This window comes from Nesoenas mayeri (genome assembly GCF_963082525.1).
Source record: "Nesoenas mayeri genome assembly, chromosome: 8".
Taxonomy (NCBI): Eukaryota; Metazoa; Chordata; class Aves; order Columbiformes; family Columbidae; genus Nesoenas; species Nesoenas mayeri.
The window spans coordinates 13,029,772-13,053,462 of NC_137554.1; the positions used below are offsets into that span (position 1 = coordinate 13,029,772).

A 23,691-nucleotide genomic window follows, 5' to 3' on the forward strand; every position below is an offset into this window, starting at 1 on the left:
CCTCTTTTCAGCACAAGAGAAGTGGCAGGGCAATACACCAGGTGAGACTCAAACTCACGCATCCGGAAAAATCGCAGAAGAACTGAACCGACCCGTCTCCACACACCATTAACGCCCCCACTTCGCTCCTGCTGCTGTCACGGGGAACAGGCACGCTCCCCCGCCCTTGCAAGGCAAAATGTTGAGTCCCTCCTTCTGCTGGTGGCTTATTTTTATGGGTGCGACGAGCAGGAAAAGCAGTCCAGCTATGGCCATATTTAAAATGGAACTGCGTCTTGGTTGCTACCACCTCTCATTTAATGTCTTGTTACGCTGTCTCAGCAGGAGACAGAGGTGAGCAGTGTGCTGCTGTGCATGCCCACAGCACAGTGACACGGCAGCACAGCCAGCCCTGCCTGCTCCGCTCCCCAGCATCGCGCTGCTCCGACCCAGCACAGCCAAACTGCTGCCCTGGAGACCCTGAGGCAATATCCTGAACAAAAATGTAACTTGCAAACTGAGAACATACACGTGGTCACACTGTGCCAAAACCAGCAGTCTGTGTATCCTGTGGCAAACAAAAGCTGCTTATGGACAAGTGAAAGTAACAGAGCAAGTGTGGATCAGTTGCTCATGTGGTTTATCATCAGCCCAGGTTCTGGCAAGCAGTTGTGCTGGGACTTCGAATGGCAGAGATGGCACCCATTTAATATCCATTTGTCCTAAACAACTCAAATGAATCTGTTTTATGAGTAAATTAACATTAAACTGTTCACTGACTCAGGCTTTCACCTGAAATATTTAGGCAGAAAGTAGCTTTTTCTTTAGGAGATGAGCAGCAGGCCTTATGGGACAGAGTGAGGTCCAGATCACAACGAAGCTGTGAGCTGTCCTGCTGACAGGTGCTGCCTTGTTTGAGTTTGGCTCTAGCTTTGGACTAGAACTTGTGCTAGAAGAGAAAGGTGCTATATTTTTCCTGCTTAGAAAGGTACCATATATTATTCATATTGCACTTAAATACAGGGAGATAATTTTGCACAAATTTGGTTTTACTGCATTGCCTGGCTCTGCCTGGGCAGTAGAACTGCTACAATTTCACTTTTAACATCTGACCTCCTCCCCTTTCCCCTAGATCCAGACTCCTAGTTCCACTCCAATGATTGCCCCTTATGTCCCAAAAGAGACAAACAGGCCAATGTGCCATATATCATGCTCTCAGTATTCTGAAATATAAAACTGTTCAGTATAAGTTGTAAGTGTAGGTTACAACTCAAATCTATACAGACATGTCTGAGATACTAAAACACACAATGCCTTCTTTGCTGCTGGTAAATCAAACATACACCAAATGATCTCATTGGGGGACAGGGATGTGAAATGAATCACAGGCTGAGGCTCCAAGTAAAACTGTTCTGCAAAATGCAGTGATAGGAGAGGCATGCAGAGGTCCCTGCTGATGTCTTGCATAAGAAATGACCTGTCTGCTCTATTACTAAATAAACATAAATACTGAGTCTAACTTTGTCAAAGGATTTAGAGCCATTACAAATCTTACTTGAGGAACTGGAATAAATTGTCAGGAGATTATTATTGTGTAAAAAGAATTTTACAGGTTACATGATTGTTATTAATCACTCACATCAATCTGAAACTTTAATTTACATATTTTGAAGAAAAAGTTCATTATTGGTGACAAGTACTACTACCACATCGGTTCCAAAACATTGTAAATACCTTTGCTTTTAGCAGAGCATTACACAACAAAGAGATGCCAATTTCTCAGCTCTTTACTGAGGCAAATCCCCTGCACCTTTTACTGAGAGCTCTGTCTGTGTAAGACCTTTTAGTTTTGTCCACAGTCTATGTTTCTAGGAGCTACAGGAAAAATACCCAGACACTGCATTTTGTTTTTGTTTTGCTCTCTACAGAAATGGCTGTGGTTCCTATCCAAACTTTGGCATACCCTGGGGGACTATGTGGAAGGCCTGTGCCATCTGTGCAGAACGTGGACAAAGTGGCTGAGACATATCCAGCCAGATCACTCACTAAAGCGATACCTCTTCCGTGTTTCCTTGCATTTTCCCATTGAGGGATGTTGTAGAGGAGAAAATATTTTCTGTAACACTAGAAAGAAGAAACACTAGAAACACTAGAAAGAAGACACAATGCCCTTCTCTTCAGGCATTACTCTGTCCATTTTTTTCAGTTTTTACATGAACTCATTCTTACATGCTGAAAACCCAGCTGGACAGGTAATGATGGGAAAGATGGTACCAAAAATGGACCCCAGTCCCCACCTACGTTCTTTATGTTCCATCCATAGCAGGGATTTCAGCAGAAGTGGCAGAGGAGATACAGAACTAGACATGTTTGTATCAGTTCTTCCTTACACTGCTTTCAACTAACAAGAAGGAGTGTGTCAATAATCTCATATACTTCTAGTTCACTGCAAAAGATTGGAGCAGGTCAGAGAATCTAGTCTGTTTAATAACGTGTTGCTTTGCAAGAAATGGAAGTCTTCTTGGTGTGACTAGATCTGTGAGAACTAGAATGCTGCAATGTCTGGCAGCAGTCATCCTCCTATTCGAAATAATGTCAAAGCACTATGAAAACCCTTTAGCAACAATGAATTTGTGGCAGGAGACAACAGCTTGGAGAAAATGTTAATTTTTACACCCCTCCAAAAGATATGTTTCTTTCTTCAGAATATGGACGTAAAATAATTGTCATTTTTATGAAAACAGAAGTAACAGCAAGGAGGCAGATGGGTGGCAGTGATACACAATCTAGAAGTAAGAAGATTGACGGGTATATATTTGTATATACAAACGCAAATCACATAGCTTGACTGTTCTACCATATTAGTTTCTATTTGTTGTAGCTGTACAACATCAAAGCAGTGATGTTCCCATATATTGCATTTAGTGGTAATATAACGGACTACTGAAAAAAAAAAAATCAAAGTGAGAGTTCCTAAGTAGTTTCCTGGCAATTGAGACAGCAGGCTCTTTCATCTGTGCTGTAACTGTGGCAGTGCATTGATTTAAACTCCTTCTGAGATCTCAAATGCTTTTATATTCTTAGGTCTCGCTGGCTGCTTTTTTTTTTTTTCCTTTTTTTTTTCCTTTTTTTTTTCCTTCTCTTCAAATAATAAAACTCTAGCATTTAGCAGAATGCCATCATGCTTCCCCAGAAGACAGAGACTTATTGCAGCTATGGTTCTAAACTGCATAGGATCTCTAAATAAAATAGCTTTCAAAATGCCATCTGATTAGGAAATTGGCCTTTGACTTCACAGTTTCTAATATTCTTACCATAGCAAGGGGATAAACAACTATTACTCGTCTGAGATACCTGTGAGAGGTTTTCCAATGGATTAACAATTTTGCTTTTCCACTAATTTTGTTGACTTCCTTTGAAATATTTTTACTGATATGCCCAAATGGTAAGCAAAAGTTTTACTCTCTTGTTTTTATATTATATTTTCAATTTTAGCATTATTTATCATATTTTTATGGAAGCTTAATTTTTCTATTAAAAATTCTTACTGATAAGTACTGAAGACATAAATCCACCTTCCTGTTGGAGGAACATTTATGAATGACTCTAAGCTGTTTCTTAATATACAGTTGAAGCTACTGCTTTTTTGATTAGTGCCTGTTGATTAAGATTATGGTGTAAAAAGACTGAAGTTGTAAATGAATGCAAGGTGTTTCAGGAAGGATTCTATTTGTGCCTATCTGGGTATCCATATGAATCGACATCCTTATGAAAATTAATTTTATTGTAGTGGACAAGAGCATTGTTATAATATGGGTAAGGCACACATGCCACTTAAAATTTTTTCTCAAAAGCAAAAATTGCCTAAACTAAAGGGAGATTTTTTTTCTGGGCCATGCAATCTAAATGTTGCATAGGTCTTGCCTATGGAAATGAAAATGTATGTTCTCTAGCCCCTGTACAGTGATTTAGATGTGCCTAGATCTACAAAGTAAAAATCAGTACACACGGCACTGGTTGTCTGACACTGTACTCATAATAATGCAGCAAGAGTTGCAATGTGAGAGTAAGCAGACAAATAAAACCTCCTCTGAGAGGGGTTTCTGTGCTTACAATCTCCAGGATAGCAATGTCTATGGAAAGGCTGCCTGTATGACAATGGTGCCTCTTCCTCATGTCTCGTTGAACACTGACTTAGCAGTACATTAAATGCCTAGCCTAAATTATCCTTTCTATCAGCAATTATTACTTTTGCTAGCAGGTTGTAGGATTAAGGACATTAGGGGAGCGGATTATTGGACATTGTGGTGCACTCTCTGGAAAAAAAATCCAAACAAAACAAGATTCTTTGTTTTAAAGAACAAATTTGTAAGTAAGAAAAAGCTTCCCAAATATTGATACAGTACAGATGGAATGATTTGATTCATTCACATTAGCTGCTTAAATGACTCTAGAGATACAGGTTAGCAGATGGGATGTTACTTAACAAGGCTTTGGATTCTGGATCAAGATGCAAAACTGATTTGGATGATAGCTGATAGCCTTTTTAAAACATTAGAATTGAGCTAATACACATGAATTAATGAACTACTGTTTGTTCCACAGTCTAGTATGGCTTTCAGAAAGCAGTGTGAAGGATTCAAATATTACACCTTTGAATTGTATGAATTGTGGGAAAAAAACACAATTTTTTTTTTTTTTACTGAGTCCTAGAGTTTAAGTCCTAATGAGGTGAGGGCTTACTAGTGACATTTGAGGGGCAACACACAGAATAAAGATCCAAAGATGCTAACAACTCCAGCTCTGCCGAGTAGGCAACCATTCACATAGGGCTTAAGAAATCTACATTTAAAAAATGACTGGATGGTCTGATGTCATGTGGGTGTCAGTAATGAAATAGCTCAGTTATTTTGTTATTCCTCAAGTAAGTTAATCAGACGAGCTTGAGGTAAAGTGTCATTCTAATCAGAAGTATAGGCTAATGTCAGTACGTAATGGAGCTCACAACAAGTTAGAAGGAGGAGAAAGTCTCCAGCCCATGCAAGACAATCTTGCGGGATAAGCTCTATCTCCTGTAAAGCTTGGATCCTCTCTGCAAAAGGACAACATAACATTGAAGTGGTGTTGAGCAGAGCTGAGCTGATATTTAGGGAACAGTGAGGCAGGGACCACAGGTAAGGAAAGATGGATGCGGTTGCTGGGCAGCAAGAAGAGCCACAAGTCTTGTGTTAAAGCCACAGCAGCCTCCTGAGACAGGCTGTGATGAAACATCTCCCCAGCACCAAGGTGACAGTTGCTCCCACCAGCACAGACACCCCAAAGTACCCGATATTTGGTGGCAAAAGACAGACCTTGTTCGTTTATTACCCTCCAGCAACCCTGGGCACCTGTGAGTGGTCAAAAATGAAGGAGGAGAAAAAAGTCTGGAATCCATTAGCTGCTTACCAGACAAGGGCATGGCAGGGAATAAGAGCACTGTAAGGGATCCTTTAGGAAAGTTATCTGCCACATTAATTCCTAGCCTACTCAAATGTATTTTTCCTCCCCTTAAGTTCTTCTCTGCCAATTAATATATCTTTGATCTAAATAGCTAAACTGTGTGTTTGGGAGTGGGAAACTGGTGCTTATCAAGGGACCCTGAATGATGCAATTTCATATCCCGTGTCTTTGAGAGAGGGAATGTGGAAGAAATCAAGACTTTTCAGAAGGCTCCCTGAGGTTTTTTTTTTTTTTCCCCTGTCAACCACCCCTACAGGAATGGTTAAATTTTCTTATCTCACTAAAGCATTCTGTCAGTTCTTGGAACTACAAAGTGGACCTTTGCATGGTAGGTGGGCTCACACACTGATAAATGTAGTGATTGTGATCATCTTTCCTAAGAAAACAAATATGATTCCACATGCCTTGAGCATTGAGAAGTGTGGGAAACATCCTTATAATCAGCCATCTACAGCAAATTATATCGTACTGTAGATCTAGAAAATGAAAGATATCTTTGAAAGCAGAAGAGCTAACTCCCCTGTGTAAACAGTCCAATCACATAAAGAGGCTCTACAACTATCTTTAAATATATGTTGAATATCACTTCATATTTCATTTATTAACAACCAAAGGTCTCATCTCACTCTTACAAGTACTGTTGTGGAAAATTAAATCCTTCAGTTCTCCCAGTGGTTTTACAGCTGCTGTTACAGCATCAGCAGGTGTGCCAGGTAGATGTAGATATACTTGACCCATTTCCATGAACTGTTTCCTTCAGGTCCTCCAAAGATATTTTGAAAGCAGATTAACAGTTAAGTCACTCCGATCTGGTGGTTTGATGTTGAAAGTCATCAAGTAACAAAACTCATTTAGTCAGAGGTCAGCAGCATTTTTCAAGATTTTTGTTTTCTGAGTCTAACCAACGGGAACACCATCCGCTCTGGACTGCAGCTGGTCTGTTATTCCATTTTTGGAAAAGCATGTTTGTCAGAAGTGAGCCTGGTTCTAGGAAAGCATGCTTTTCAGGAAAGAACTGTGTTCTGAAAAATGTGTGGAAGAGAGCTTCAGATTCACCAATATGTGTTGTTTGACAACATGGAAGGCAACAGCTCCATTTAACTTGAAAACATCTGTTTTGCAATCCAAGTTAATTGGAATGAAAAGATCAAAACTAAAATATGTTGCAAAATGATTGAAACAAAGCTTTGATTCACCCAAATAATATTTTTTCTTTAAATGCATTAATTCCACACATTTTTAGAATTTTGATTATCAGTTTAAACTGGAAAACTTTTCCATCCCTGAACTTCCCTGTGACAGAATAACTATTTCCTGATCATTTGTAATACACAGGTTCATTAATGCATAATAGATCCAGCATAGAGCTTCAGTGCTTTTCATCCCAGAACACTCTGAATCAGACACAGCAGGGACCTGAACCTAGATCTATTCTGATTAAATGAAATTTGTCAATGAAAAACAGTTTCCTCAAAGAAGTTTTCAACAAACTCTAATGAGAACAATCTATTGAGTGACATCCTTCTGTGACCGGAATTTTGAAAGCTGCAGACCTCTCAAAATCAAACAAAAAAGCAATTTTTCCATTTTGGAACATCAGTTCAGCCCTGCAATGATTAACCCCACATCCTTGTGAGTCTCTCCTACTAGTACTCTCACATTTTATTTCAGCTAAAATTACTTTCATCCTTTATCAGCTTGCCTGTACAAATTTGTGCAGCAGCTGCTGTGCCCATTGAAGAGTGAGATTCATGTGAATAAAATAGTTCTGACCCTCTGAGTCCTTCGTGTCTGAGATAAAAACCCACTTCTACATTTCCCTGGGGATTGTTTTACCTATCTCTGTCCAAATAATAAATATCAGCAAGCAAAGCAGTGAGATAACTCAGATATTGAAGGAAGTTAAATGTACTGCCAGCTTCAGAAAAATGGTTTCTCTGTTTGTTTCTTTCATTCAAATTGCATGGATAAAAGGACCTCTCACCAGACAGATCAAGCTGTGTCAGGAGCCTTGTGTTGTAGCAGGGAAAAAAAACTTCAAAAGGCATCAGGGTTTGTATTCCCAGGTTGCTCCCTCCTTCCTGGGCAGAAAAAAAGATTTTCCTAACAGTGGGAAAACTGGCAAATGGGTCACCAAACTCTGGCTATCCCCGTACCGAGCCCAAGCTGCACGGCAGCGCTCGCCTGTGCCGGCACGGGCTGCAGGACCGTGCCCTTCCCGAGCCAGCGCAGCCTCCTCCACCACCGGCTCTCCCTCTCCTTTCCCTGCCAGCTGCAGCCTTGGACTGAGAGATCAACGGAGCTGCTACAATACAAACCCAGAAATTTCTTGTAGGTGTATGTTCTTTGTATGACTAATAATGCTTCTGAGAAAATCTCTGACGGCAGAGTTTCGCAAACCTGAATGTTTTGCATTTTCCCTTTTTGGAAAGCAAGTCTCCTGCAGTTACCATCTGTATAATTTAAAACAAAACACAGGAAATTCCCTAAGCAATTACTGGAGATGGCAGTAACAAAAAAACAAAAAAAAAAAACCCAAACAAAAAAAACCTCGGCATCTTCCACTGTACTTATCTTCCCTGCTATTTTCTATTTACATTTTCAACATCCAACAAGGAGATGGATACATTTTCAGATTCACCTCCACACTGGTACATGAGGGGAACCCTGTCTACAACAGAGCCAGCTTCGCATGTGACAGCAACCTGAGCTGAGTAAAACAACTTGCCCACAATTTCTTGAACACTTAACTGAGCTTCTTCTGAAGAGTGATCTCCGTGTTGCTTTTACTTGGTAAACTTTTAACAAAACTCGGTCAATGTCAATTCACATCATGTGGTTTTATCTACAGGGAGGACTGCTCTGTGCTTGTTCATGTAAGATACTGGTGGCACGAATGCCCATAGGTAGTGTGAATCCGCATTAAAAATAGGTGCAGCAGTACTGAGTTTTGGAAAGACAAGCAATATTGTCCGTCCTTGGGAGAGATCGAGAAAGCACTTAGCCAAAGCAATTATTCTTCACATCTCCTCAACCCTTCTAGTCCTAGAGACAGCAGACCCAAGGAAGCAGGGTAGATACATGGGCAGAAGGAGAAAGAGAAGCAGCCTCAGGGTTCCCAGGTACAAGAGCAGAGAACAAATCCTCTGCAGGGGCTGGGAGTGGCTGGTACGGGGCGGCATTTGAGCTGATGCTCAATTGAGACTTAATTGTTATTAAATAATTATTACTATTCAGTGATAGTTCAACTTACTTTGCATGAGAATCCATTATAAGAATGACAAATAGCAATTGTTATGGAATGAGTTTGAATTCATTCTTACAAATTTATGAAATAACAATCCTATCTATGCAGACCTCATTTACTAGCTGGTGAAATGAACAGACATAAAGGAAGGCTAATAGATAAATCCTTTAAGCAGCTCCAAAGAAAATGTAAAACTACTGCAAAACTGCACAAAATAAAAGGCACTATTAGCTTAGAGTTTAGTCCATAACTTTACAATGTGCTGATTTGAGTATTGCAACTTTCCATTTAGAGTGGCAAGATAATAAAAGTAAAAATCAAGAACAAAAACCTGCTCTAATTTTACATTTTTTCCAACTATAACCAAAAAACTTTCCAGATTTTTTTTTTTGTTTGACAAATTCTGATTTCTGTTAAAAGGAATTCTCTCAGAAAATGTTCACTATCAATTAGCAATTTCCATCCCAAGCATCTGTAATGGAGCAAATGTGGCAGTCTTCTAATCACTTTTTTTTATTAGCAAAGACAGACAGACAGTTGAGAACAGGTTGAGTTTCTGTAATGAGCACCGAGCTAAGAAGAAAAGCAGAAAATAATGAAATGTTTATCAGAAGTGATCGCTTGAGTATGTCTGTCTCAGCTCTTCCCTTTCACATTTGTCTTGATTTCTTTTGATTTTATGTCGACGTGTTCAAACAGCACTTTGTTCCCTCTTTTGTTTCTGCACGTTCTGCACATTGTGGCTCTGCAGAGCAGGGCCACGCCGTTCATCCCTGCCTCCACTGAAGACTTTTTAAAGCGTGCGGCTCTGTGAGCAGCGGAGCTAATGATACCTGGCTCCCAGCAGCTCTGTGTCTCCTGGTTGGGTTCTCTGACGTCTAATAAGGTGTGACTGCCAATTAAAGCCTTTCCTGTGGCTGACACAGGCCTAACAGCGCTGTCCCATGTGGATGCTCAGAGGTCTAATAAAGGTGAGCTCATAACATGCTCGCGCTTAAAGTGAGCAAATGCACAAACGCTCTCTCCTCTGCCTGACTTTTTTGTTTTCTCAAAACTTGTTAAAACAAAATACTTTCTGTCTTCTGGCAAATTTCAGTGAAAATGGCCACAAAGCTCAAATGTGATTGGGGATACTCAAAAGGACATACAAACACATATCAAGTTTCTTTGGGACTATGGGCTAAAGACTGCTGTTTCTACATGAGACTACATTTATCTCAATCAAAGGACCTATATCCTAAAAGTGGTTTTGTCTTAAGTGGTATTTTTTTTCCTTTAAATTGTTGGTGGATGTAAAGAGCCCACCCCTGGATGTCATCCTGAATCCCTTTAGGGGCCTGCCACTATGTCGAGCAATCTGTTCTTCACTTATTGATTTAATTGGTGAGAGACGAATTATGTCTTAACTTCTCTGTATCATGAACAGCTTTGTACAGAAAGGTTTTGTTCTACCCCCCTGAGCCACAGCCTGCATCAGAAACTTCACAGTGTCTAGTGGGTGCCAAAGTCTGCCCATTTTGGGGCTTATCCACTCATGAAGCACCCTCTGACTGGCACCAAGCGAAGGCTCCAGCCTCCGTTCCCCCCTGCACTGGTGCAGCGATGGGCGGGGGGCAGGGGAAGAGTGGGCTCTGGGAGACTCCAGGCAGGAGAATCCCAGGCTGGCTCTGCCACCCCGATGGCACCCTGTGGTTGAGGCTTGCAGCCACCCACCCAACTACATTCTCCTCGCACAGAGTGGAGATTAGACACAAGAAAAGACTAAGTCCCTAAGTCCTTCCTCTGCATTCAAAATCAGTGCTATTCAGTGCAAGACAAAATATAATTTTTTTTCCAACTGTCATCAGTATAAACCTAACCTGGAATTGTGAAATATAGGGCCTTCTCCTTCACTGCCCTGCTGTGTCACTCCCATGACTTCAATCTCTTTTAGTTTTTCACTCTCCATAACCATTAAATGGCATAAACAATAATTCCTGGATGAGAATTTTTTGGTCTCGTCTAGTCCTCACTTAACTCAAGTACCAATGTCTTCACTGACTTGAACAGACACTGAGACAGGTTTAAAAGAACACTAATTAAGTGCATGGACAAGTAGTTCTCTACTTTGCAGTTCTGTAGACATACAAAACACATGGAAAAAATTGTATGAGGGACCTTTAATGAAAATCAGAAAACAAAAAGGGGGGTGGAGAATATAATAGATTATTATAGTACATATTTACCTTTTTTTTTTTTGAGATTGGGATGGAGAAAAATGATAGTAGCATCTAAATATTAAATGTGACATAATGTTTATGAAATGGTATTTCTTTTTCCCTGTCATTTTAGTGATGATATTTTCAGAGCCTTGTTTTTATTTTCTGATACCCAGGGCATTTTATACCATGTAGAAGGGTTACTTACAGGGTTTTACATTTGCACAAATACAATAACGATGCTCTCTCATAGTTCAAGTCCCACTATTTCATGATGGAAAAGCTTGTTTATTCACAGATAAAGGGCCATCCTGCTGTTATAAAAATCCATCAGCTAAATGGTTCAGTAAAATGCCTACTGAAGAAAAAATCATAATCAAACTGCCCTGAATCCCTTGAGACTCTGGCTCTAAAGAGGTACCAATAAGAATGCCCCTTGAAAATGTTACAAAAAAAAAAAAAAGTAGTCTCATAAAAAAACAACCGTGTTCTGTGTTAGAGGGGAATTTCATCTTGAAGAGGCAAAAAATCTTCACTATTGCTTTCCTATCAAAGTCTGTCATACTTCCAGGAGGGTGATGGTGCAAGAGCTGAACACAACACAGTGACAATGAGAGTACAGTGCCCATAGGAACAGGACTGCAAAGTGCCACATTCCTTCCAGGGCAAGGGGGACTGGAGATGGAGGAAAGTGGGTCTGAAACAGGGCTCGGGGCACAGCTACGGGCTGCCCTGCTGGAAGCAGTATTATATGGGTGGGTTTTGAATCGTTGCTGTGTAGAAAGCCTTACAGACATCCACGTTAGAGCAACAGGGGACACATGTGGCCTCCACACTTTGTAAGAAAATAAATTTGTTTGCAAAGGAACTCATATTTTTAACACATTAATGACCAATATTCAGGATTAACAAAAGTCTTCCATATCAGAATATAATATTAAGAACCTCTACTGTGAAACAAGTATACTTCAGAAAATACCCCTTTGTTCTATTTCTTTTTTTTTTTGCCTCATCTGCTAGAAATAATGACTACAGAATCTCTTTCAACAAAAGGTCATTTATGTCAATGGACAGAACACAGAGGATCAGATCACCTGCGGTAATTGCAAATTAATGCTCTACTGCTAATGCATTAACTACACAATATTGATCTACAATTGAATCATACAGGCTACTGTGAAGTGATTTTTACTTTAATATTTTTAAGCTATTATTGCTTTTCCTATAATGCATTTTCTCTTTCCACTGGAATTTTCTATAATTGTCTCAATTTTTAATTTCCTACAGCGATGTGACTTTGAAAAATGTATGTCTCTTTCAAAGCCTTGCAAAAATCTAACAAACCATCAATGTGACATGGTAAATCACATGCATGATGCAAAAGATGCAAAAACATCTGATATACGTCTTATTTTGATAAATTGGGGGTTTAATAAAAGCTTACTTAAAAAAAATACTTCAGCCTTACTGGAATCCTGTAGTAATGAACTGTACCTCAGAAAGATGCAGCTAGACATTTCTGGAGCTTTTGGTATGAAAGGAGTGCAGGATTATCTCCATAAATAATTAGTTTAAAAAATAATATTTTTTTTTAATTTCATGCTTGTACTGAAAAAGGATTGGTAGACTTGGGTATGTTACAAAAAAAAAGTATAGTGCTATGGATTCAGCTGAAGAATGATTGAAATGTTCTGGCATTTTTAATTAAAAATCTAAAAACAAGTGGAGTCTTTCTGCAACTGTTTCTGAAGTCAATAAAGTAGAAGAATGCTCTGTTAAATTGCCGTGTAAAATTTTAATCCCAGCTACTACTGACTACAATGATCCAGTTTGTTTTCTGTATCTGCTGCAAAACTTTCTTACACACAAACTTTTTGCCAGTAACGATACTAAGATGTTGACCTCCATCTTCTAAAGGAGGGGATAGAACACACTTTGAATACTGAAACTCTCTCCCTAAACCATTCCCTAATGTATTTGCTTAATACCACTTGAGGTGGTTATAGCATTTATTAAAATATGGCTTATGACCTTGCATTCCTGTATATGATGATTTTGTACATGGAAAATAAATCTCTATGTCTTAAAAATAAATGCAATTGGAAAAATTAATGGAGAACTGATTGCAGGTGAAACAGCTGCAGTGGAAAACCTGATCTTGCTTTTAAGGGAGGTGCATTTATTTTTCATAAACCCTTTCTCTAAGACATATGCCACATTGAAATTAAATTAACTCACACAAAGCCTTTGTATTATCTTAGCCCATGAACACCATCCTCTCACAGCAGAGAAGACACAGGACTTGTGTCTCAGCAAAACGAGGGGAAGCCCAATGGCAACGCAAGTGCTGCTTTCTAGGCGCTCTTGCTGGACTTTGTGAATGGATAAATACAACCTTTGCTGCTTAGTGGTACTAGACCACGTTTAACACTGGATGAACTGACATGCTCTACACTTTTAACACACTGCTAATGAGGAAACATCCACATGCAATTCTGTGTCACAGGGCAGCACCAGCAGTGGCAGAACCTGCTCTCAGCACAGCAAGTGCAGGCTCAGTCCAGCAGTGCCAAAGCCCGGGCTGCTCACTTTCTGCCTCGGGATCAGTCGTAAGGTGTTCTCATGCTTTTGGAAATGTGAAGTAAGATCACAAAATGTGTGGTATTGTGTCAATCCAAATGTCTATTCGGCACCACCTCCAACAGTGTCCAAAGCAGGTACTTAAGATAAGGCTAGGGGACGCACATATAATTCTCCCGGTACATCCCAGCTTCCACCTACTTAACTTGAGGACTTGCTACATAGTGAATCTTAATATACTGAATCATTCTGCAGATCACTTTACTTGATCCTATCTCAAAATTCTGTACTTGCTCAGTATTTTAGTACTGAGAAAGCAGAACTGAGCCATCAAAGCTGTTAAAATAAGCAACAGAGATTTTGACTCTTGAAGAAGGAAGAACATGGGCATTTGGTATCAAGGGCATGTGAGAGAGAGACTGGGATTCAGGGAAAAAATATATTATTCGGCTATTTGTATGACATTGTTAAGACAGAGAAGAACAGCAATGATTCTCATAATCCTAATTAGGTTACAAAGATGACCTATGCAGATGAGGCTGTCTTCTTCTGTCTATCACAATGTATCTTGCCTGAGCAGCAATTAAAAGTTTCACTCTAGTCCTGGTCGAGTGTATTTCTTGTAAGACTGTCTATAGGGATAACTTGTTTCCCTCTCTCTTCCATTTGCCTTTCCCAAGATGAGGAAAAGACATATAGCCTGTACTCACAATCTTACAGGAAGTTTCTTAAAGGCTTATTTTTAAATAAGTGTAACTGAACTAGTTTAGACCCTTACCTACACAGCAGCTTTAGAATCTATTTATCTCAAATTAGTTTAAATGACTTCCCTACTTTAGTGAAACAGAAATAAGCCAATAAAACTGAGGATAGGTTTGATCCAGAGAAGTTTAAAATCATTTCTAAAGATTTAAGCTAAACTGGTGAAGGCTAAGGACGAGAAAAGAGGGTTTTTTTTCACCATCTCCAGGAAAAACATGTTGGAAAGAGAAATCCTTCCATAAAGGGCAGAAGACCAGTATAGATCCAAGTCATTTCTGGAAGCCACTTCAAGAAAATTTGATTATTACTAAAGGGAAAACAATAATTAATGTTTTGTAAATCCAATATTCTTTCTCTTAAGCATTGACTGGGATGTCTGCACTAAATTATGTTTCAGAATTTCCCATTACCGTTGAGGTAAACCAACACAAAATAAGAGAAACAAACAGCTACACAGTCTATATAAAGTGCATAAATAAAATTTTAAAACTTCATTTTTAGTCATCCAGAAACAGACACAGCAGACATAGAACAGAAAAAATTCCACTGTGTAGTTCAAGTCACGTAACATTGTCACAGACAAAGCCATCAAAACCGCAGCTCTATTACAACAACAAATGAAATGCATGTATAGCACCAAAAACATTCCCTTGCCATCCTTACTGTTTTTTAGAAAAATGCTCTGTGGTTTGTGCTGTTACTTAGTATTTATATAGAAGAAGCTCTCAGACCCTTGTGTAAGAAAGGTGGATCTTTTGTCTGTTCATGGGTAGAGTTTGAAGCATTCTAATACAAACTAGTTAAAACAATGGGAAATGGTATTAATAAATCCAAAGAACACAGTAAGTTTTTTAAAAAGCAATAGCCTTCTACTTCAGCTCTCAGAGATACTAACTTTGTTGTGCATTAAGAACCCCAACAAAACTAAACCACTGAATTTGCCACAGCAAACAAATGACTAATTTCAGCAGTCACCATAGCTGTGCAGAAAGGATGGACACACTGAATCTAATTTTAATGTCAAAGTGAATTGTGGGAATGAAACCACCCCAATCATCCCAAAGAGTGACACGAAGCCGATATCCACAGCTGCTGTTGTCTACGATGGAAACTACAGGTAAAGGGCATGAGTATCTACCAGAACACAACAACATACAATGGAATACTATAACATACTCACCACCTGCTCCTTATCAGCCATTCTAACACACATGCTGCAATGGTGCCCTGACACGAGCAGCAAGGGGGCTATTTTCCAGCCAGTTTCTGGTGCCCACAAAAAAAGGTCTCCAAGCCTTCCCTCCATGAGGGACTAACCATGCCAGTCTGGCCAGGACCTCAGAAGAACCCATCAGGCAACGTAAACAGCCTCAACTACTGCATGTGGTGCGACACCTTCCTCCAACACAATAGGTCGCAAAGCCAGCACCATATGCAGGAGGTGCAGCTCTGCACCTCCTGTACCAATAAACATCCTGAGGGACGCAGATGCCTGGATAAACAAGAGTTACTTTAAACTGGCTCCCAGTGGGACCAAAGTGGTCCTCTTTGAAAGCTCTCTCCTCTTGAAAAGGCTCTTTGCAGAAGACAAAAATAAAAAATAAGAGGAAAGGAAGATCAGATAGGTCAGTCTTGACCCTGTGTTAAGCTTGGTTGTATGACAAAGGAGAGATTTTGAAAGTTTAAATCCTATAGATTAGAGATGAAAGGTCATAACATACTCATGGCTAGCCTTTTTCCAGATTGGTATTGTGACACCCAAAGTAATCTTTTGGCAACTTCTCCTCCTCCTTCATCTAAAATGAATATCCCTTAGCAAGAAGCATGAAACTAAAAACATGAAAATTCCTTTCAGTGGTATAAACCCCCCACTATACTAGTGTCTGGAAGGAAGATACATTACGGTTTTAATTACAGTTATTTTAACTTTAATTAACTTTAAAGAAAGAAAGGAAAGGTACCTGTAAAACTGAAGCCCCACTGTGCAGAAACTGGAGCCCACTTTCAGCGGAATCGATGCCTCCAGTTGCTAAGATGGGAAATCCTGGGAGAGCACGGGCTATGGCAGACACTGCGCGGAGGGCGATGGGTCTAATAGCACTTCCTGCAGAAAACCAGAACATTTTGTAAGCAAGGTCAGAACACATCCTGATGTAATTTGCACATTTCTCATGGTAGGAAGATCAGGAACTAACACCTAATTCTGAGATACAGAGGCTACCAACACACCAAGCAGGTTTCAAGTGGTATCAATAGTCGTAAAGTATCAGGACTTAGGCTGAAATAAATACAATTGCAGAAACATTTGGATAAACATTTCAAAACTGGCTTGAACATTTTAGCTGATGTTCAAAACAAAGACTAACCATGCCCGAGACAGAAAGCAATACTTTACCATACGGTACACTGTAAACAAAGAGATGTATGTTTCTACATAAAGAATAAGGGTGGTTTTTTGAACACAGATATTGTCCAAGTGGGAGGGAACATCTAATTTACTTATGTCTGACTAAAAATTGTTTAAAAGCACCATTTCAATGCACTTGACATTTCATATATTATTTAATATGTTTCCCCTTTGGATGCTTGTAGATTCAGATAATCCTTTAAGTAAGTACCTTTAAACTATTAACACAATAGAAGCTCAAAAGAGTATAGTATGTTCATCCGTAGTTGTATCTCCAAGACTGGAGCTTGAATTTTCAAACAGTATATAGAGTTTGAGTCAGACAACTCCCAGCTACAATTTAGAGGAATTATAATTAAAATCTCAGTACACTCTGTCTGCAATGCATCTGCTTTGGCTACATCCTATTGATGGTATGCAAATATTTAAAATACGCATAGAGATGCTGCTCGTTAAATGATGGATAGCATAGACAGGTGACACTTTATTTTTTAGGTTGGTTGGGAGTTCTCTAGCTAACTCCCACATTCTTAATTTTTTTACTTAATTTAGAGAGCCTTTAGCATAATTTTATTTTGTGACTGGGCAAAAATATAGTAGTGTAAGGGAGGGATACATCGCTCCCAGAAGTACTGGCTGGCTGTCAACCTATACAAGGAAGTGCTAATACTTTTTGAACAGCCTCCATTGGTGTTTTAATAACCTTTAAAGCTTTGACTATCTGCAAGAGCAAATAACTGAAAGATAAGAAAGAACTAAAAGCAGTGCAACAAACAAAGCAATAGGAAGAGGAAACTAAAATGAGGAGGTGTGGGAAAAGAGACCATGCAGAAATAGCAGCTGTTGCATGGCCACACCCCTGCTTAGACGTCTGACCACCACCCTCATCTCCTTCAGACAAAATTTATTCTTCAGCCCAGTAAAGATGTCTTGCCATTTTTTCTCTACCCTTTCTAAGACAGAAGTACTGCAGCCTGCTAGCTGGATTTTTAATTTAAGGAAGCCTTTAGGAAAGGATAATTTGCCTTTTTCAAGCAACCCTGTCTCACAGAGCCCAGCATCTACCTTCCCTCCAGTGTCCCCATCAGTGCTTCCTCCCAGGCAGAGCTTTACTGCTGTCCATGAAGGACATACTGTCGGCTCAGGATTCTGCTCTCTAGAAAGAGCCTCTGCCCTGCTTGTGCATCAGCTAAAACCTCTGCAGTCTAGCTGGAATGGTCAATGAGAAGAATGATACCAGACGAGGTCAGGTTGCAAAACCCATTGTGTTTTGCTTAAAATAGGACAACTGCACTGTCACTTTGCCAAGGTGCTGCATTTTCAAGGTAATTTTCCATTACAGAAAACTGAAATTTGTTTTGTCTTAACCATTAAAAACACTCTGTCTTCAGCTCACATTGCCCTTCGCAACATACCACTGACCATCACTGCAGCCCTGACAGACAAACCTGAGTTCACAGGAGACTCTGGCCCATCAGCATTAAACACATTCACACCCAAAAGCTCGGCTAAGCATCTCTATTGACACCTGCACAAAATTATCTTCTTGGGCAATGACAACTTCTGCTGCCTCAGGACAGAAACTTTCTCGTTATATACTCAGTACAACACCTCCTCCTCCTTTAATAGCTGATCTCTGCACCTGAGCAAAAACCAGAAGACTCACCATCTGATCAGACTCTTCCACCTACCATCAAGACACATGGGATATTCTTCCACACCCACATTAGAGATCAGGGCTGCTCACAGGCTTTACACGGATACTTCTTGCTAGTTTAGAGATACGATATTTTCAGCATATAAACTTTAATTTGCAGAAATGGACAGCCTAACCAAAGATGTGTGTTTTGGTGAAAACTAGAGCCTGGTACATAAAAATGTGAAATCTCACCGAAATTGCTTTAAGGAATCTAAGATCACACCAGAAGAGATCACGGCAGGGAGGTGGTGCTGAGCAGGAACTTTCAACAGGACACTCTTTGCCATCATATGAGCTATATCGATTGTAACGCCTTTCAAAGGAACAGAATGATCCTGCGAAAGAGTATGACTGCTAATGTCCAAAGAGCAAATATTACAACAGAACTGATGTGCCAGTCTTAGAGAAAGAAAAAAAGAATACAACCAAAAAAACAAACCAAAAATGGAACCACGTTGTTTGCTCTCACAGATTTATTTATAAAGCCTTTTGGAGGGCATACACACCAAGATATACACTACACAGCCAAAACCATTGAAAACAATCTCATTGAAAAACACTAGTTCATGAAATTCTTCAAATATTCAGTGTTTGAAATCGAGCCTACAGGTAAGCATCAGACTTGCTATATTGCTTTCAGGCACTGACACAGCTGCTCCAGAATCTCACTGTGATGAGGTAGTTATTTTTCAGAAAGGTGAAGGAATACAGATGCTGGTAACTCTGAAATCATGTGGCTAGAGGGAAATTTCTTCCCAATATGCATGAGTTAAAAACCGACATCTGCCTTGAGGCATGTAGGTTTATATTCTTTTAACCCAAATGTAACTCTAAGAGTTTGCATTCAATCAGTTTTAAGCCGTATAGGCCCTTGACCTTGTAGCAAAGAGTTCCACAAGAAAATATTTTCAGAATAGAATTGTTCCTTTCTTCAGTCTGATTAAATTAGCCACCTTCTCACTTAAATGACTGTCTCTGCACAATGGTCAGTAGAGGAAAAGGAGTAAATGACAGTTTATTTAAGGTTTCAGCACAATAGGTAATCAGAAAGGCCTTCATTCAGCCCAAAGAAATCAAGCATATGATTTGATGAAGCCTAGCAGAGATGGCAATGAGACTTTGAATTTATTATGGAACACAGGTACTTTTTACTACTAGCTGCACTTGATATTCATAATATGAGTTATTACTTACATTTGGTGATTAGTAAATTAGAGATAAATTGGTACGATCGCAAAAGCATTCCATTCATCTATAATTCACCTAAATGAATTTAAAAACATTTCAGGAGTGCTTCTGATGAGAGTAAATAAATGGCTCTAATGACAATCAGAGGGTTGACTGAGGTGTCACTATTCATCACAGCATTTTTTTCTTTAGTCTACAGAATACGGAACAAGCACATCAGAAGGTGCAGCCATTCTCCTGTGTATTTCTTGATCAACAGTTCAGATGCTTCTCCTTCTGTAATAAAAGCTGCTGGTCTGGAATACAATGTGATTTACTTGTAATAGAGATCCTACTGTCTAATGAAATAGTGAAACAACCTTCCAGATTAAAGCCAAAATAAGAAAGAATACAAATAATAGAGATAGCAAGCTATTAAAAAAAGGCAAATAAAAACTAAAAAACAAAGCAAACTAACATTGAATGTGATCTAGAGTTTCCATTTCCATATAAGTACCACAGGAAGGTAATAAATCCCATTACAGAGATTTGTGCAGAAGGAGTTTTTAAAAGGTTGAAATAAAGGAGATTTAATGCCAAATTTTAAAAGAGCTGTAAGCAGCAGTGGGAATTTGCAGAACGTTGTCTGATAAATCCACTGGTATTTAAGAAGCTGAGGTCCAAATCCAGCACACATTTGAAAGACAATTCACATGCTAAAAATTAAGCACCTACCACATACTTTGACATGTTGGAACCTGTAATTCCACTAGTTATGCACCTATAGCTGGGGAAACTGCTGGTATGGTACTCTCTTGATAGCATCATTACAGCCGCTACCAGATGCTAGATGTGGCTATCATCTACCTTGCTTTAAAATACTGAGATTTAATAAACAAAGTCCATTTATCCAGACCTCAAGCAGGGGAGTGAGATTTGGAAATGAAAGACAGAGAGAAAAATAGCTGGTGGAGATGACATGCTACTCTATGTTGAAAACTACTCTTTCAAGTCTCTTATTAATTATGGAACAAATACTTGCTATTATATAAAGATCTAAACAATGAAATAAATATATGATGTAAAAGTCCCTGACCTTTTTTCTTGCCTGAAAGAGATTTGCTTTTCTTTTTATTAAAAAGTCAGAATTTTTTTGAGACTATGAGAGACTGAAGTCAAGGAAATCCAATAGGCAAAACACAATGAAGAAGCAGAGCATGTGTCAATCAAATGCCTCTCCCTGATCAGTGCAGGTAGGCAGAGCTGTCCTTTTCCTCTGAGGACAGCAGACTGATGACAAACTGATGAGAGGTATTATACCTACTTATTTTTTGATTGTTTGTTTTTCCTTTGAAAGTAAAAAGCCCTTTACCAATGCCATAAGACACATGTTTTATTAAGACCTCGTAAGTCCTTAGAGTCCCCAGAGGACTCGATCCTGTCAAGCACCAAAAATGTGCACTGGATTGAGGCTTGAGAGTCAAACTTAATGCCTTCCTTCAAGGAGAAGCCTGGCACTAAGCTTCAAGCAACCCAGTAGCTTTGAAAGTCCCTAGTAGAAACAATTCAGATCTTCCTGATCCACCAATGGGGGGAAAAAAAACCTCAAATAACTAAACAACAGTCTCAGAAGCCTTAAATACTGGGCTGCATACTCACTTGCAATATATTGCACCAATGTTGTAGTTTAAAGTCTTTAACACATATTTGTAGCAGCTCTAAATGGGTCTTCAGGTAAAGATGATCCAGGTCAATTAAGAAAGAGCTAACAGAACTGAGATGAATCAATTCAGACTCATAATACTGACTCCGAATCTTGAAACAGTCTGAATGGTCTTTACCAAACCCTTAATCAACAAAAGAAGCATTCAAAAGGAAAGGAAACCCTCATAACTCCGGTTAGTAGATGACTTAAAAGTAAATTTTTCTATCTATGGTTACTAGATGGAATAAAAATGAATTTGGGTCATAATTCTCCCCATTCTGTGCATTGTAAAGTGAAATTAATTTTTAATTTGCATCATATTACACTGCAGTTCTTTACAAAATCAATATGAGATTTAAAGCACAGAGCCTAAATATTACAAAAAAAAATTAGCTGATACAGTCTTTTCAATTAATAAATTACTGATAAAGTCTGTGACGCTAAAAACCATAAAACCCCAACATCACCCTTCCTCCTTCTGTAAATACATTCTCTTAAGGCAGCTGACATTGTTACCACCTGGACTGTTAAAATTAATAAAGCTAATGACAAAATAAGCCAATGACAGCAAATATCAGACTTGGGCGAAAGAGCATTACATAAGGGAATTGGTCCAGGAAAGTTCAGTCATTGTAGATGATCAATCCAATGCTGCAGGAAGGAAGGAAACAAAAAAGTTTGGGGATTAGGGGGAAAAAAACCCCAAAAGCCAAAAAACAAACAACAAACAAAACCAACCAAACAGAAAACATAATCCTTTGTTAAGACACTTTCTCGATAATGTGTATGCTGGCTAGTACTGATGATCAAAGTACTATATATATATATATATATATATATATATATATATATGTATATGTATAATCTGCATTTGCAAACAGTCCAGGGAAATAAATGTGTGGGTTATACACAACTCATTTGCACTGCATTCCTTCCGATTGCAATTATTCTATAAGTTCTTTCGCTCTCCCACCTGTAGGTGGCCACCATAAGCTACACTTATCAAATAACTCATTAGCAAGGTTTTCAGTACTGTCATATGCAGATAATTAGCAATTTATTTAAATAACCAATTTCTGTGGAAATAATTGCCATGAAATGCCCTGAACCTACTTTTTATAAACTATAATAAAAGTGTTAAGACAATCCCTGACATTTGCAAATGTCATTAGTTCACCTTTCCTTTTGATAGTGCTGTGGCATTATGTTTAAACAATTACCCGATAACGCAGCAGTTTAATGAAACAGTGTAGCAGGCACATCCTTCAAAATGGCCAGAGAATGCATTTATATGCAGAAGAAAACCCAATGAACAGACGTGTTTAGAGAGAAAGAATATCCACAGTGGTTACGAGTTGCCCAAATGGGATGCACAATATTCAGTGCACTAAAAAGTATAGGAAGTGCCCAAAAAGCAAGTTCAAGATGAACCTTGGCACAGCTATCATGATGCACAGCCCAATACTTGTCACTGGGCTCAGGATTCAGAGAAGACTCTTCACTGCTCCCTCTCTATTTCACAGCTTGGTCAGTCCTTCAGTCCATTACTACTCACACGTTAATAGCCATTTGCCAAAATCACTACTAATAATGTATGATTTACTCAGGCTCTGGCTATTTCCGACCAAAGCTTTTAATTATTCATTTAGCAAATGGAGTATTTGAGGGAATATTCATTTTAGGGGATGTCTCTACAACAGTTAGACTACATCTTCAAAGGAATAGCTACCTAATGTTTCATTTTATCAATAATTTTTGAAGGGTGATGTGCCAGTACTACCAAATCAATGGCAAAGGTTCTGCTGACTACAAGGAAGTCAAGACTTTACCCCAAGACTTTAGAATACAGTTTGTGATTCTGCAGATTCAAAACAATTTCTAACTCATGCTGCCATTGCTGGCTTTTGAAACTGTATCAACTGACTGCATTCTATTCATTTTTGTTAGCATATCGAGACTATTTATGACATTTATGGGTTGATAAATTAACAGTGTGTTAATATTTTCTCTGATAATTATTTCCTCTTTCCTTCTTATTTCAAAGTTTACTTGTCATTTGATTCTATTAGGGACACCTAAAAGTTTGAGCCCAACTTGTGACTGGAAAAAAGAAGTAGTATTTTTGCTTCATGTTTCCTTTGAAAAAAAAAAAAAGTACACAAATAGAAAAAATGGTGGAACTGTCATAAGCACAGAAAAAAATCCATATCCTTTTTAGGATTTATTTTTTACCATTTTTGAATTGATTCTAATGATTATTTATGCTCTTTCAGCTGAAAGTTCACAAAATCACCAGAGTTCCCATTCAATAAATGTTTAGCAGTCATCAGAGACTTCTCTCAATTAAAAAGGTTAGAACTGGAGAAAGAGAGAGGGGGAAAAAGTAAATTTTTCTTATCTGTAAATATTGTTCATCCAGAAAGACTTAGGGGAATTTTCACTCATATT

The 23,691-nt window shown here is 38.8% G+C and overlaps 1 protein-coding gene across 1 annotated transcript in view; it reads right to left on the reverse strand.

Moving 5' to 3' along the window:
* The window catches only part of DPYD (dihydropyrimidine dehydrogenase), a gene marked incomplete at its 5' end in the record, with an annotated part of 297,412 nt that overhangs the window by 3,066 nt on the left and 270,655 nt on the right, over window positions 1–23,691 (reverse strand). The window contains one exon of the mRNA XM_080348775.1: window positions 16,227–16,369. Coding sequence (XP_080204901.1) covers window positions 16,227–16,369 — 143 coding nt within the window. The remainder of the gene's footprint in view (window positions 1–16,226; window positions 16,370–23,691) is intronic.